This window comes from Heterodontus francisci, chromosome 32, assembly GCF_036365525.1.
Source record: "Heterodontus francisci isolate sHetFra1 chromosome 32, sHetFra1.hap1, whole genome shotgun sequence".
Classification (NCBI taxonomy): domain Eukaryota; kingdom Metazoa; phylum Chordata; class Chondrichthyes; order Heterodontiformes; family Heterodontidae; genus Heterodontus; species Heterodontus francisci.
In genome coordinates, this window is record NC_090402.1 from 7,158,036 (window position 1) to 7,173,222 (window position 15,187).

Below are 15,187 nucleotides of genomic sequence, written 5' to 3' on the forward strand. Positions count from 1 at the left end.
CCCTGTATAATTGCAGTATGACATCCCTGCATCTGTACTCGAATTCTCTCGCTACGAAGGACAACATCCATTTGCCCTTTTTAACCGCCTATTGCACCTGCATGCTTACCTTCAGTGACTGGTGTACGAGATCACCCAGGTCTCGCTGCATATTTCCCTCTCTCAGTTTATAGCCGTTCAGATAATAATCTGCCTTCCTGTTTTTGCTACCAAAGTGGATAACCTCACATTTATCCACATTATACTGCATCTGCCATGCATTAGCCCACTCACTCAACTTGTCCAAATCACCCTGAAGTCTCTCTGCATCCTCCTCACAACTCTCCCTCCCACCCAGTTTTGTCATGTGCAAATCTGGAGATATTACATTTAGTTCCCTCATCTAAATCATTAATATATATTGTGAATAGCTGGGGTCCTAGCACCGGTCCCTGCGGTACCCCACTAGTCACTGCCTGCCATTCGGAAAAAGACTCATTTATCCCTACTCTTTGTTTCCTGTCTGCCAACCAATTTTCTATCCATTGCAATACACTACTTTACACGTGCTTTAATTTTACACGCTAATCTATGTGGGACTTTGTCAAAAGCCTTCTGAAAGTCCAAATAAACCACATCCACTGGCTCCCCCTCATCAACTCTACTAGTTACACCCTCGAAGAATTCTAGTAGATTTGTCAAGCATGATTTCCCTTTTGAAATCCATGCCGACTCTGCCTGATTCTACCACTGTTCTCCAAGTGCTCTGCTATAAAATCTTTGATAATGGTCTCTAGAATTTTCCCCACTACCGACATCAGGCTGACTGGTCTATAATTCCCTGCTTTCTCTCTACCTCCTTTTTTAAATAGTGGGGTTACGTTAGCTACCCTCCAATCTGTAGGAACTGTTCCAGAGTCTATAGAATCTTGGAAAATGACCACCAATGCATCCACTATTTCTAGGGCCACTTCTTCACATATCTATAGAAACTTCTACAGTCACAGTTTCCGCAAGCTTGCTCTCATACTCTATTTCCCCCTTCTTACTCAATCCCTTGGCCCTCCTTTGCTGAATTCTAAACTGCTCCCAATCCTCAGGTTTGTTGCTTTTTCTGGCAAATTTATATGCCTCTTCCTTGGATCTAATGCTATCTCTAATTTCCCTTGTGAGCCATGGTTTGGCTACCTTTCCTGTTTTACTTTTGCGCCAGACAGGGATAAACAATTGTTGCAGTTCATCCATGCGCTCTTTAAATGTTTGCCATTGCCTACCCACCATCATCCCTTTAAGTAGCGTTTCCCAATCAGTCATAGCCAACTCGCGCCTCATACCTTTGTAGTTTCCTTGACCAAGATTCAGGACCCCAATCTCAAAACCAACTACTTCACTCTCCATCTTGATGAAGAATTCTATCATATTATGGTCACTCATCCCCAAGGGGTCTCGCACCACTAGACTGTCAATTATTCCTCTCTCATTACACAATACCCAGTCTAGGATGGCCTGTTCTCTAGTTGGTTCCTCAACGTATTGCTCCAGAAACCCATCCCGTATACGATATTGAGACTAATTTGATTTGCCCAATCTATATGCAGATGAAAGTCACCCATAATTACAGATGTTCCTTTATCGCACGCATCTCTAATTTCCTGTTTAATGCCATTCCCAACATCACCACTACAGTTTGGAGGTCTATATACAACCCCCGCTAACATTTTTTGCCCTTTAGTGTTTCTCAGCTCTGCCCATACAGACAGTGAAGGAACGGCGATTTATTGCCAAGTCAGGATGGTGTGACTTAGAAGGGAACTTGGAGGTGGTGGTGCTCCTCTCATACGCCTGCTTCCCTTGTCCTTCTAAGTGGTAGAGATCGCAGGTTTGGGAGGTGCTGTCAAAGGAGTCTTGGCGAGTTGCTGCAGTCCATCTGGTAGATGCTGCCACTGTGTGCTGGTGGTGGAGGGAGTGAATGGGATGCTGATCAAGCGGGCTGCTTTGTCCTGGATGGTGCTGAGCTTCTTGAGTGTTGTTGGAGCTGCACTCATCCAGGAAAGTGGAAAGTATTCCACCACAATTCCTGACCTGTGCCTTGTGGATAGCAGAAATGCTTTGGCAAGTCAGAAGGCAAGTTATGATCATCACTGAGAAGAACTATAAAATCACTGAGAAGAACTATAAAATCACTGAGAAGAACTATAAAATCACTGAGCAGCTAGCTAAGGTATTACTTGTAAGGGAGATTCTGACTGATTTACTCAAAGATATATATTACAAAGAATAAAATGGAAAACTAACGTCAGAGTGAAAGTTGAATCCAGGGCTGTCTGCTACTGTAATGAGGGGTCCCCAAATAGCATTGAGGGTAAACTAAACATCTGCCAAATTGATCACCGAGTGAAAGCTTTTCAGAAGCAAATTGTTACTGCAATTAATGTTCCATCTGCTCTGCTTCTACCCGACACACAAGAAACATACTTGTTTTCATCTTGCATACAATAAGGACTCGGTTTAAACAATATGTTCCTCACAATACCTTTATCATTCCAAGTTGCCGATGCAAGAGAATAAACTTGCTTTTCTACAGTGCTTTTTATCAGCTTAGAACGTCCCAAAATGCTTCACAGCCAATTAAATACTTTTGAAATGTAGGTACTGTCTTAATGTAGAAAACACAGCAGCCAATTTATGCACAGCAAGCCATGAGATAATGGCTGGATAATCTGTTTTAGGGACATTGATTGAGGGATAAATTTTGGCCAGGATACTGTGGAGAATTTGTCTGCTGTTCTAAATAATGCCACGGGATCTTTTAACTCCATCCGAGGGGGCAAAAGTGTCTCGGTTTACCGTCTCATCTGAGAAGCAGCACCAATAGTGTAGCAGTCCTTCAGCACTGCATTGGAAGCACAGCCTAGGAGATGCACTCAAGACTCTGGAGTGGCACTTGAACCCTTCGTGTTGTGATGGCCCTGTAGAGGCCTTTTGCAGGAGGATTCTTGGGGGTGGCGGTGAGGGGAGGGCAGCATAAATGCAAAGCAGAAGTCAGATAAACATTTCAGTCCAAGTTATTTTGAGGTAACTCACACATTATCTATAACCAATTCTCACGGTCGACTAATAGAAGCCCTGTTCTTTATTTAACAACGAAGCGCAAGAGATCAGAAAGCTTGGAAAAATCTCCACCATGGCCCTTCCTGCAGCCTTCAAACACAGTTCCTACCCTTTCTCCATCATGTCACGCATCTCCTCATATTCCTGACGCTGCCGGAGCTCCAGGGATTCTTCAAATCGTTTCAATAGTTCAGCTGCTGTGTTTGAGAAACCCTGAACAGTTTTCTGCTGCATTTCCTGGCGATGCTTCAGTTCAACCTAAGGAGAAAGACAGAATGAAATTGCATTGATTCGGCGCCTGGACACGTCCTTGGGAATTCGCAATGTGCTTCAAGGTCAATGAATTACTTTTGGAGTGCAGTCACTGTTACTTACAGAAATGTAACTGCTGAATATGTACAGCAAGATCCCACAGACCACAAATGACAAGTTAATTTGCTTTTAGTGTTGTTGGTTGAAATATAAATATTGCTCAGGTTATGGCTGCTGTACATTCTAATCTCAGTTTTTAATAATCAATGTCAGCGAGTGTCTAGGGCCTAGATTTGAACCCATTGTTACAAAACCGCTAGAGACCAGTAACTTAAGAAATTCTAACTCTCAGTTGTTACTGAAAGAATTACCCCACAAGATTTCACGTTTTAAACAAAAAAAACTTTACTGTACAAGAGTTAAACAAGGCAAGCACTACTGAACACTACAATTTGAAATCACAAATTTTGAACTTAAAATTTCGACAGAACGTTCCTCATTTGACTTTCACTTCCACCCAAGAGTTCCCCTATACTTTACAGGATCTTGGCGGTTTGTTCACTTCTCCTGGGACCAATTTAAAGTGTGTCACAGCTCTTTGGAATTCACTTTGGTTCTCCTTAATTTCCCAGCTATCTTAAGAGGTATGAGATTTCTTGGGGTCCTTCTCCTCGCATCCGCTAGGCAAACCCTTCAACTCTCCTTCAACAGCTCACAAATTTGGGTTTCCCCTGCCCGAGCATGGGCCTCACTCAAATCAAAAACACCCCTGGTTCCTGATTGCCTCTTCCTCCCTTGCTAACTTCTCTCTCTGGAATTCAAATTCAAGTTTTTTCATTTCTCTCCCTCTTTCCAATTCGAGTTGCTTCATTTCTTTTTCCACATCAAGTTGTTTCATCTGCAACTGAATCCTAGCTAACTCAATCTGTGTTTTATCTGGGTCAGTCTTTTCTTCTTCAAATTCCTAATTCTGTGCTGAAGTCTCCACTATTTCTGCTTTTCCAGCCCCTGCTTTTCACTCTACCTTTAACTCTTCTGCTAACGCCATCAACCTAACCATTGTTGATTGTTGCAAAACACTCGTGGATAAATCTTCCCGTCCCAGAAAAGTCTGAGCAATTGACAAAGCCATGCTGCTTTTCAATAAATACAGTAAAATTCATTGTGAAATCTTGTTCGCTTATACTTTAGCAAATCCCAACATACCCGTCTCAGTCTGTGGATTCAAAATCCCACAAAGACGCCCCAATTTTGTTATGATCCCATCAGAGACCAGTAACATTTTTTTTTAAAAATTCCAACTCCCAATTATTACTGAAAGAATTATGCCACTAGATTTCACGTTGTAAACAAAAGAACTTCACTGTACAAAAGTTAGTAGTGCTTGCTTTAACACTGCAATTTATAATCAGATATTTTAAATTTAAAATCTCAACAGAACACAAAGACGCATACCTTATACTTTAAATCTCAACAGAACACTACCCGTTTGACTTGCTTCCACCCAAGAGTTCCCCAATACTTTACAGGATCTTGGAGGTCCATTCCTAGGAATTCCCTTCAATTGTCCTTGGGTTCCCAGCCATCTTCCGAAGTATGAGATTTCTTGGGGTTTTTCCAATAGCACATGCTGGGCGAATCCTTCAACACCTCATCAAGTTGGTTTCCCCAGCCTGAGCATGGGCCTCACTCAAATCAGAAACACTCTTGTTCCTGATAGCCCTTTGCTATTGAGTCCAGCTGCTTCCAAAGCCATCTGACTTTGTGCATGCAAGCACAGAGATAAAACACCTGACCAACAGGCATTTCCCAGCATCATCTATCTCCAAAACAAAGTGGTACATCTGGGATGTCCCAGATAACAATTTAAGCTAATTCCCTCCAACTCCAAAACATTTCTGATTTCAGATACCCACATGAATAATTTATATTGCCAATAAAGACAGGGCAATTCTTTACAGACTTACTAGCTTCAGTTCCCCCAACTACACGAGCCACTTGCTGTTTTATGGCTCTCACCTCTAACTCTGCGCCTTTAGTACACATCAAAAGATCTTTGAAATGTAAATCTCTTGGGTGGTCCTGCAACCTTTTGAATGCCAGAATTTCAATTACCTTACACGTACATATTTAATTTGCCCAAAACTAAAAACTCTAAACAATATTAATGAACGAGATGATCATAACACCATCCTTGGTGATTTTTACTACAGGATGGAGGATTTTTTTGTAATAATACTAAATTTTATTGTGCCATAAGCATCTTCCCACGGATTGAGTCTAGTTTGATTCTGTGGTTATATTTGACATGGGTACCATTATTAGTGTACAGTAGCTGAGAAAATAAAACCCTCTTCTCCCATAGAAGAATACAGTTTCTTAGAAAGGTGAGGGTACAGCTGGGACATAAATTGCTGAAAGTGGGAGGGTGGGGTGGGGGGTACAGCAAAAAAGTAGTTTGAGGAACTCTGTCCTGAACAGATTTGACATATACAAGGCACAAGTCAGGAGTGTATTGGAATACTCTCCATTTGCCTGGATGAGTGCACCTCCAACAACACTCAAGAAGCTCATCATCATCCAGGACAAAGCAGCCCGCTTGCTCGGCACCCATCCACAACCTTAAACGTTCACTCCCTCCATCACCGGCGCACAGTGGCAGTAGTGTGTACCATCTACAAGATGTACTGCAACAACTCCTTCGACAACTTCTTCCAAACCTGTGACCTCTACCACTTAAAAGGACAAGAACAGCAGATGCATGGGAACACCATCACCTGCAAGATCCAACATACATCACCGTTTCTTCATCACTGGGTCAAAATCCTGGAACACCCTTCCTAACAGCACTGTGGGAGCACCTTCACCACATGGACTGCAGCGGTTCAAGGCGGCAGCTCACAACCTTCTCAAGTGCAATTGGGGATGGACAATAAATGGTCGCCTTGCCAGCGATGCCCACATCCCATGAATGAATTTTAAGTTTTTTTTTTAATGTTTTGCATATTAAACTGCTTGTCACATGGTTTGGGAGGAGTATATACACTATGGAAAAGGTACACAACTATGTGGGACAGGATGCAGACCAGTGGTCTTTTGTTCTTATGTGTCTTCAAAGAAACTCTCACTGAGCTCCCCTACAATATCACAGTTAAAGCATATTACTTGTTGATACTTTGGGTGCGGAAAAAAGGACATCACTCTTGCACACGGAAGCAAAACCACTTTTAATAAATTTCAAATTAAGTGATTTTCATTATTTTCACATCTGCTCGAGTGAAGCATAAACACTGGCACAGAATAGTTGGGTTGAATGGCCTGTTTCTGTGCTGTAGACTCAAACTATTTGTGCTGGCTGGGGAGTCTAGGACTGGGGGCATTGCCTAAAAATTAGAGCCGAACCTTTCAGGAGTGAAATTAGAAAACACTTCTAAAGGCAAAACGTAGAAGATGATTGGAATTCTCTTCCACAAATGGCAATAAATGCTCAATAATTTGTTATCTTAAATCTGATAGATAGATAGATCTTTGGTAACCAAAGGTATTATCAGTAGGGGGCAAATGCAGATAGGTGGAGTTTGGTCACAGATCAACCATGGTCTCATTGAATGGCGAAACAGGCTTGAAGAGCTAAATTGCCTTCTTGTGTTCCTATGAATGGGGACTAAACAAAGGCACCAAGCATTACAGATAGATAGATGCCTCACCTTCTCTAATGGACCATCATTATAATTGTTGAGCTATACAGACTGGGAAGTTTTGTTGAGGCAGCTGATCACAGTCAGGGGTAACAATGGGGCACACTAATACAAAAGCAAAATACTGCAGATGTTGGAAATCTGAAATAAAAACAAAATGCTGGAAATACTCAACAGGTCTGGCAGCATCTGTGGAGAAACTGAGCTATCATCTTGGGATCTGATGAAAAGTCACAAACCTGAAACGTTAACTGTCTCTATTTATAAAGTCCAAGTTGAAATGCCATTGCCTATGTAACCAGACCCAGACTTCCTTCTGAAAGGAGTCATGGGACAGAATGAAAACAGAGGAGGGCTTCTTCAGCCTGTGCTTGCGCATTGTGAATAACCAGAAAATGCACACAGATGCAGGACTGTGAGGAAATGAAGGCACGCAGGATTTGGAAGTGCAATTCAGGAAATCAGTTCAGTTGCCAGGACTATAAATTACTCCAGTTGTCAAGACGATTCAGCATCTGGCAGAGTTACAGATTTGCAATGTTTTACAATGCTTGCTGGAATTGGCTGAATTTGTTTACAAAGATCTTTTTTTTTTATTCATTCATGGGATGTGGGCATCACTGGCCAGGCCAGCATTTATTGCCCACCCCTAATTGCCCTTGAGAAGGTGGTGGTGAGCTGCCTTCTTGAACTGCTGCAGTCCATTTGGGGTAGGTATACCCACAGTGCTGTTAGGAAGGGAGTTCTAGGATTTTGACCCAACGACAGTGAAGGAATGGCGATATAGTTCCAAGTCAGGATGGTGTGTGACTTGGAGGGGAACTTGCAGGTGGTGCTGTTCCCATGCATTTGCTGCCCTTGTCCTTCTAGTTGGTAAAGGTCGTGGGTTTGGAAGATGCTGTGTGAGGAGCCTTGGTGCATTGCTGCAGTGCACCTTGTAGATGGTACACACTGCTGCCACTGTGCGTCAGTGGTGGAGGGAGTGAATGTTTGTAGATGGGGTGCTAATCAAGCGGGCTGCTTTGTCCTGGTGTCGAGCTTCTTGAGTGTTGTTGGAGCTGCACCCATCCAGGCAAGTGGAGAGTATTCCATCACATTCCTGACTTGTGCCTTGTAGATGGTAGACAGGCTTTGGGGAGTCAGGAGATGAGTTACTCGCCTCAGGATTCCTAGCCTCTGACCTGCTCTTGTAGCCACGGTATTTATATGGCTACTCCAGTTCAGTTTCTGGTCAATGGTAGCCTCTAGGATGTTGATAGTGGGGGATTCAGTGATGGTAATGCTGTTGAATGTCAAGGGGAGATGATTAGATTCTCTCATGTTGGAGATTGTCATTGCCTCGTACTTTTGTGGCGCAAATGTTACTTGCCACTTATCAGCCCAACCCTGGATATTGTCCAGGTCTTGCTGCATTTCTACACCGTCTGCTTCAGTATCTGAGGAGTCACGAATGGTGCTGAACATTGCGCAATCATCAACGGACATCCCCACTTCTGAACTTATGATTGAAGGAAGGTCATTGATGAAGCAGCTGAAGATGGTTGGGCCCAGGACACTACCCTATGGAACTCCTGCAGTGATGTCCTGGAGCTCAGATGATTGATCTCCAACAACCACAACCGTCTTCCTTTGCACTAGGTATGACTCCAGCCAGCGGAAGGTTTTCCCCCCCGATTCTCATTGACCTCAGTTTAGCTAGGGCTCCTTGATGCCATACTCGGTCAAATGCTGCCTTGATGTCAAGGGCAGTCACTCTCACCTCATCTGTCTGGAATACCAAAGATGGCTGCAGAGGAATGCGATTGTTTGAGTTTATGGCTTGGAAACGTGAAGCAATTATCAAACAGAATACAACGATGGCCTTCATTAATCTCTTCCGATTCCAGATTATATAAAACAGGGAAAAAACACCACAAAATTAACAAGTCTATAGCATACTGTACAAACGGGAATTCACGAACCATGGGAATCTGTGAAGGGGACAAGTTTTCACCTATCTGGGCTGGGTATACTACGGACTGTGATTTCAGAATTTCAACAGTTCTGTGTTCTATATTTTTACCTGCGCATGTTGACTTACTAACATTTCGTTTCTGTCTAAAATGCTTTTACACAATGATAGCACCTACTTTCTTTCAGATAGCTGATGCTGTATTTCATAGTTAGTACTGGGAGCCAATATTTGGAGGAAGTCCTAGGAGCGTGGCAATATTTGGGGGGAATGTCCAAGACAATGATTTGAAAGCCACTGGTCTATGATCTCTACAAACTAAACCATTTTTAATTGAAAAATAAATAGGGAATAGGCAAGTATTAAAATAAGCATTGTTTAAATATGCTTAGAAGTACCACAAAGAATGCTAAAATAAAAGCAAAATACTGCGGATGCTGGAAACCTGAAATAAAAACAGGAAGTGCTGGAAATACACAGCAAGTCTGGTAGCATCTGTGGAGAGAGAAACAGAGTTAACGTTTCAGGTCGGTGTTCTTTCATCAGAACTGGCAAAGGTTAGAAATGTACTAGGTTTTGAGCAAGTCAAAGCAGGTGGGATAGAAGAACAACAGAAGGGAAGGTCTGTGATCGGGCAGAGGGCAGAAGAGATTAAATGACAAAATAGTCGTGGAACAATTAGCAGAGAGAGTAGTAATAGCCTTCGTAAAAATCAAAGTATTTGTCCAGAGAGTGTGTTAATGGCAGAATGAACAGCTCTGTCGGAAAGCAAAAATATGAACAAGAAGTTAAAGACATGGTAAAAAAAAAAATCAAAATGGCAGTCATAGTCTGATGTTGTTGAACACAAATGTTGAGTCCAAAGTGCTGAATTGGAAGATGAGGTGCTGTTCCTTGAGCTTGCGTTGAGCTTCACTGGAACACTGCAGCAGGCCAAGGACAGAAATGTGGGCGTTAGAGCAGGGTGGTAAATTAAAATGGCAAGCAACTAGAAGCTCGGGGTCATGCCTGTGGACTGAGCGGAGGTGCCCTGCAAAGCGGACACGCAATCTGCATTCGGTCTCTCCAATGTCGAGGCGACCGCATTGCGAGCTGGGAATACGGTATACTAAACTGAAAGAAGTACAAGTAAATTGTGCTTCATCTGGAAGGAGCACTTGGAGCCTTGGATGGGGAGGAAAGAGGAAGTAAGCGGGCAAGTATTAGACCTATGATTGCATGGGAAGGTGCCACAGGAAGGGGGCGAGTTGTCGGGGGTGATGGAAGAATGGACCAGGGTGTTGCGGAGGGAATGATACCTTCGGAATGCTGACAGGGGAAGGAAGGGCATCATGTTAGAGGTGCCCCCTTCTTACAAATTCAGACAACCTCCCATGAATACAGGCTGCCCAATTTCCCACGCCACACCCTCCCCTCTCCCAAAACTGGTAGTTCCCAGCTTTTGTGTAATGACAATCATTTTACCCAGCACCCATAGTGGCCAAGAAACCGCATGTCCCTGTGCTAGAGTTCTGTATGCATTCAATCCCTGAAATAATGGGTTTCGCTGCCGCTAGGTATGCTAGGTAAAAAGATCTCCATTATCCAAGACGTTTATTTTCACTCGCTGCCACCTCACGGTTACCTGCGTGCTAGGTGTTTTAAGCCGTAAATGGACTTGGTGCATTAAAAGTTTTTTCAGTTGGTTATTTGCAAGAGTACGTAGTAACAAAAGACAGCTTGCAGCTATTATAATGTAAACAATTGTGTCTGTTCTTTGCAGGTGTCCGGTTCTGGGTGTGTCCAATTGCACAAGTTTCACTGTGCCTTAAGTATTTTTTGACGTAATTAATTTATGAATATTTGCAACTTAGGGCAAGGAAACCTGCACACAGTCAACGTCCGTTTATCTTTACGGAATGACGGACCTACTGTGTAGTCTGAGCGCTTTTCTGTTTTCATTTCAAATTTCCTAATCTACAGCTTGTTTTTATTTCTCACCTTTTTCTTTTTGTGTATGGCTTTTTACCATCTTAGCAGTTGCAAGCTCTTTTAATGCTTTACCATTGCCTCAGAGTTTTCCATAAAGCAGTTTGCAGGTCAGTTAATAACCATTAACTAACTCTGACTGGAATGTCTGTTGTTTCTCTCCTATCCTTTTTTCCTATCTTCAGCCTCACTAAATGTTCATTTATCTTTTGATCTCAGTTCTGACAAACACTCATACTCAAGACATTAACTTGTCTTGTTTCAAACATGGACCAAAGCGCCATTTCTGATTTTTGAGGTCATTTTATGCAATGGACTGATGACAATCAAGAAACTAAACTTATCAGCTGATAAGACCCATTTGGGTTGTGAATCTTTGGAATTCCCTACCCAGGGAGGGCTGTGGATGCTCAGACATTGAGTATATTCAAGATTGAGATCGAGAGATTTCTGGTCACTAAGGGAATCAAGGGATGTGGTGGGAAAGTGGAGCTGAGGCAGATGATCAGCCATGATCTTACTGAATGGCAGAGCAGGCTTGAGGGGATACTTGGCCTACTCTTGCTCCCATTTCTTTATCTGATGCTTGTAGACAGCACAAAAGTCTTCAAGAACTGTGTACTATCAGCATTCCCAGTGCTGGTGGACCATCAAATGCAATATTCTCACAAACCTCCATCGTGTCAAAGTGCTAGCAATATTTTGTTTTGTGACCTGAAATATTAACTGTGTTTTTCTTTCCACAGATGCTGCCTGACCTGATGAGTATTTCCAGCATTTTGTGTTTGTTTCATTCTCAGTTTCTTACCTGGCCCTTGATTCTATGGACGTCCTCATACTTTTTAACATAACCTTCGATCTGGGTGGCTTCAGGTGAAAGTAGCAAGAGTGCGTGTTCTGGAGTCAACTCTTGCACTAACTCCTGGCAACAGAAAGAGTAAAAAGATTATAAAGCACAGTTCTTCAACAACAAAACCTCCATTTATATCGTGCTTTTAACAGAGTAAAACAACCCAAGATACTTCATGGGAATGGCATCAAACAAGATCTGACACCAAGCCACATAGGGAGATATTAGGATAGATGACCAAAAAGTTTAGACAAAGAGGTAGGTTTTAAGGAGCGTCTTAAAGGAGGAGAGAGAGGTAGAGAGGTTTGAGAGAATATCAGAGTTTAGGGCCCAGACAGCTTAAGGCACAGCCACCAATGGTGGAGTGATTAAAATCGGGGATGTGTAAGAGGCCGGAATTAGTGGCGCGCAGATATCTTGGAGGATTGTGGCGCTGGAAGAGAATACAGAGATAATGTGGGCGATGGGGGGATTTGAAAACAAGGATGAGAATTTTAAAATCAAGGCATTGCTTAACTGCAAGTCAAAGAAGGTTAGCGAAGCAGTGTCATTGGGTTGTGGCAAACAAGGGCAGAGGAGCACTAAGCTGTGGCCGGACGCTTTCCCAAAGGTCAGCAGAACGTAATCACTTGCCCCCAGTAACTGGTAATAGAACATGACTGGCAGAACTCATCTAACAGTCACAGTTAAATGACACCTAAAGCTGGTAGGAGCTCAGGTTGACAACCTTCCAGGATTGCCCTGGAACGTCCAAGAATTTAAGATCATTCTCCAGGACAGTTTGCTAAAAGCAACACCTGAGAAAAAAATCATAGGGGCAATTCAAAAAGTGTATTTTTTCCCATTTTCTTTGAGTAATTTTATTTGTCAGTTACAGAAAATATTGGAGATGGAGGGGGAAAGGGTAGCTTGATTGGATGATTCCAGACTGTCAATCGGGCAACGAAGATTGCGTTCGCTTTCCGATTGCCTGTGGGAAGGAACTGTGTTATGAAGATGGATGTGTTGGGTCACCAATAGCAGGAGTTTGAAAACAGGGCAGTTTGTGGTGGGAGGTCATGTGATTAAACCTCCTGGAATATGTCCAACCAGAGCTGGCAAGCAAGGGGAAACAGTCCCTTAAAAATATGCAAAATAGTGCACACATGATTGGATGTTTAAAAACCAGCACTATGGAAACAGCGTGTGAACCAATCCTTAGAAACTTCAATGACTGATTACACCATAGTACTTAGTAAACTGCTATTACAGAGAAATTAACACCTTGAGAGCGTATTAGGAGGCTCTTTTTTTTTATTCATTCACGGAATGTGGACAACACTGGCAAGGCCAACATTTACTGCCGGTCCCTAATTGCCCTTGAGAAGGTGGTGGTGAGTCACCTTTTTGAATATAACTGAGTGACTTGCTAGGCCATTGCACAGGACAGTGAAGAGCCAACCACAATGCTGTGGAAATGGAGTCACATACAAGCCAGACTGGGTAAGGATGGCAGGTTTCCTTCCCTAAAAGGACATTAGTGAACCAGATGGGTTTTTATGACAATCCAGTATTTACATGATCACCGTTACTGATACTAGCTTCTCATTCCAGATATATTTAATTAACTGAATTTAAATTCCTCAAGCTATGGTGGGTTTTGAACTCATATCACTGGATTATTAATCCATGTTTCTGGACTACCATCCCAGTAACATAAAGCACTATGCTACCATACCCCAATGAAAGGGATTCATGTAGGTGAACATACCTGCACATTATTATTATTTTCCTCTTCTGCTCTTGGGACTGGAGTAGGAACAGGCATCTCCTGCAGCTTGTCATCTCCAGCAAGGCCATAGATCAGAGGTGTTAAACACTCTGAGGTGTTGGATTGAGTCTCTTGTTGGAAAATGTGGTCCAGTACCCATGCCGAACTGACAGAGAGCTTGGGAGAGGATCTGCATTGCTCCAAAACATCCTGGAAAAAAAATAATAAAATGAAGTAAAACTTAAGATTCTTGAAATAACCTGGGTCAGTTATCTGATCACCTTCAAAGAGCATTCATTTTCTTAAATCCCCACATCTTACTAAAAAAAAATAACTGGATCTCCCCCTCCCAACTCCGCCCCCCCCTCACCACCCCAATGCCCTAACCAATATTTATCCCTCAACCAAGCGCAGAAAAATCAGATTATCTGGTCATTAGCCAATTGCTGTTTGTGGGAGCTTGCTGTGTGCAAATTGACTGCCACATTTCCTACATGACAAAAGTGACTACACTCTCAAAAGTACTTCATTGGCAGTGAAACTCTTTGGGATGTCCTGAGGTTGCAAAAGGCGCTATTTAAGTCCAAGTCTTTGCTGTCCCCTCCCCCCACCTCCCATTTACTTCACATTACCCTGATTTTTTTTTTTTGTTTCATGGGATGTGGGCGTCTCTGGCAAAGCCAATATTTGTTGCCCATCCCTAATTGCCCTCGAGAAGGTGATGAGCTGCTGCAGTCCAAATGGTGCAAGTATACCCACAGTGCTGTGAAGGAAGAACTTCCAGACTTTTGATCCAGTGACTGTGAAGGAATGGCAATATATTTCAAGTTAGGATGGTGTGTGGCTTGGAGGGGAACTGGCAGATGGTGGTGTTCCCATGTGTCAAAATTCCAAGCCTCTGACCTGCTCTTGTAGCCACAGTATTTGTGACTGCTCCAGTTCAGTTTCTGGTCAATGATAACCCCCCAGGATGTTGATAGTGGGGCACTCAGCAATGGTAATGCCGTTGAATGCCAAGGGGAAATGGTTAGCTTCTCGCTTGTTGGAGATTGTCATTACCTGGCACTTGTGTGGCGCAAATGTTACTTGCAACTTATCAGCCCAAGCCCAAAATGTTGATCTGGTCTTGCTGCATATGGATATAGACTGCTTCAGTATCTGAGGAGTTGCGAATGGTACTGAACATCAATCATCAGCAAACATCCCCACTTCTGACCTTATGATGGAGGGAAGGTCAGTAATGAAGCAGCTGTACCTACGACACTACCCTGAAGAGTTTCTGCAGCAATGTCCTGGGGCTGAGATGATTGGCCTCCAACAACCATAACCATCTTCATTAGTCCCGTGGAGAGTTTTCCCCCTGATCCCCATTGATTTCAATTTGGCTAGGGCTCCTTGATGCCACACTTGATCAAAATGCTGCCTTGATATCAAGAGCAATCACTCTGACCTCACCTCGATGTCAGTTCTTTCGTCCATGTTTGAACCAAGGCTGTAATGAGGTCTGGAGTCTAGGTATGCCTGGTGCTGCTCCTGGCATTCCCTCCTGTACTCTTTATTGAACCAGGTTTGATCCCTTGGCTTGATGGTAATGGTAGAGTGGAGGGTATGCTGGGATATTAAATTAC

At 43.0% G+C, this 15,187-nt stretch overlaps 1 protein-coding gene across 1 annotated transcript in view; it reads right to left on the reverse strand.

Annotated features, from left to right (window-relative positions):
• Positions 1-15,187, reverse strand: part of gle1 (GLE1 RNA export mediator) — a 48,968-nt gene that overhangs the window by 27,886 nt on the left and 5,895 nt on the right. Inside the window, exons 2-4 of the mRNA XM_068012123.1 lie at positions 13,560-13,769; positions 11,768-11,881; positions 3,200-3,348 (exon numbers count right to left, since the gene is read on the reverse strand). Of these exons, the coding sequence (XP_067868224.1) occupies positions 3,200-3,348; positions 11,768-11,881; positions 13,560-13,769 (473 nt within the window). The remainder of the gene's footprint in view (positions 1-3,199; positions 3,349-11,767; positions 11,882-13,559; positions 13,770-15,187) is intronic.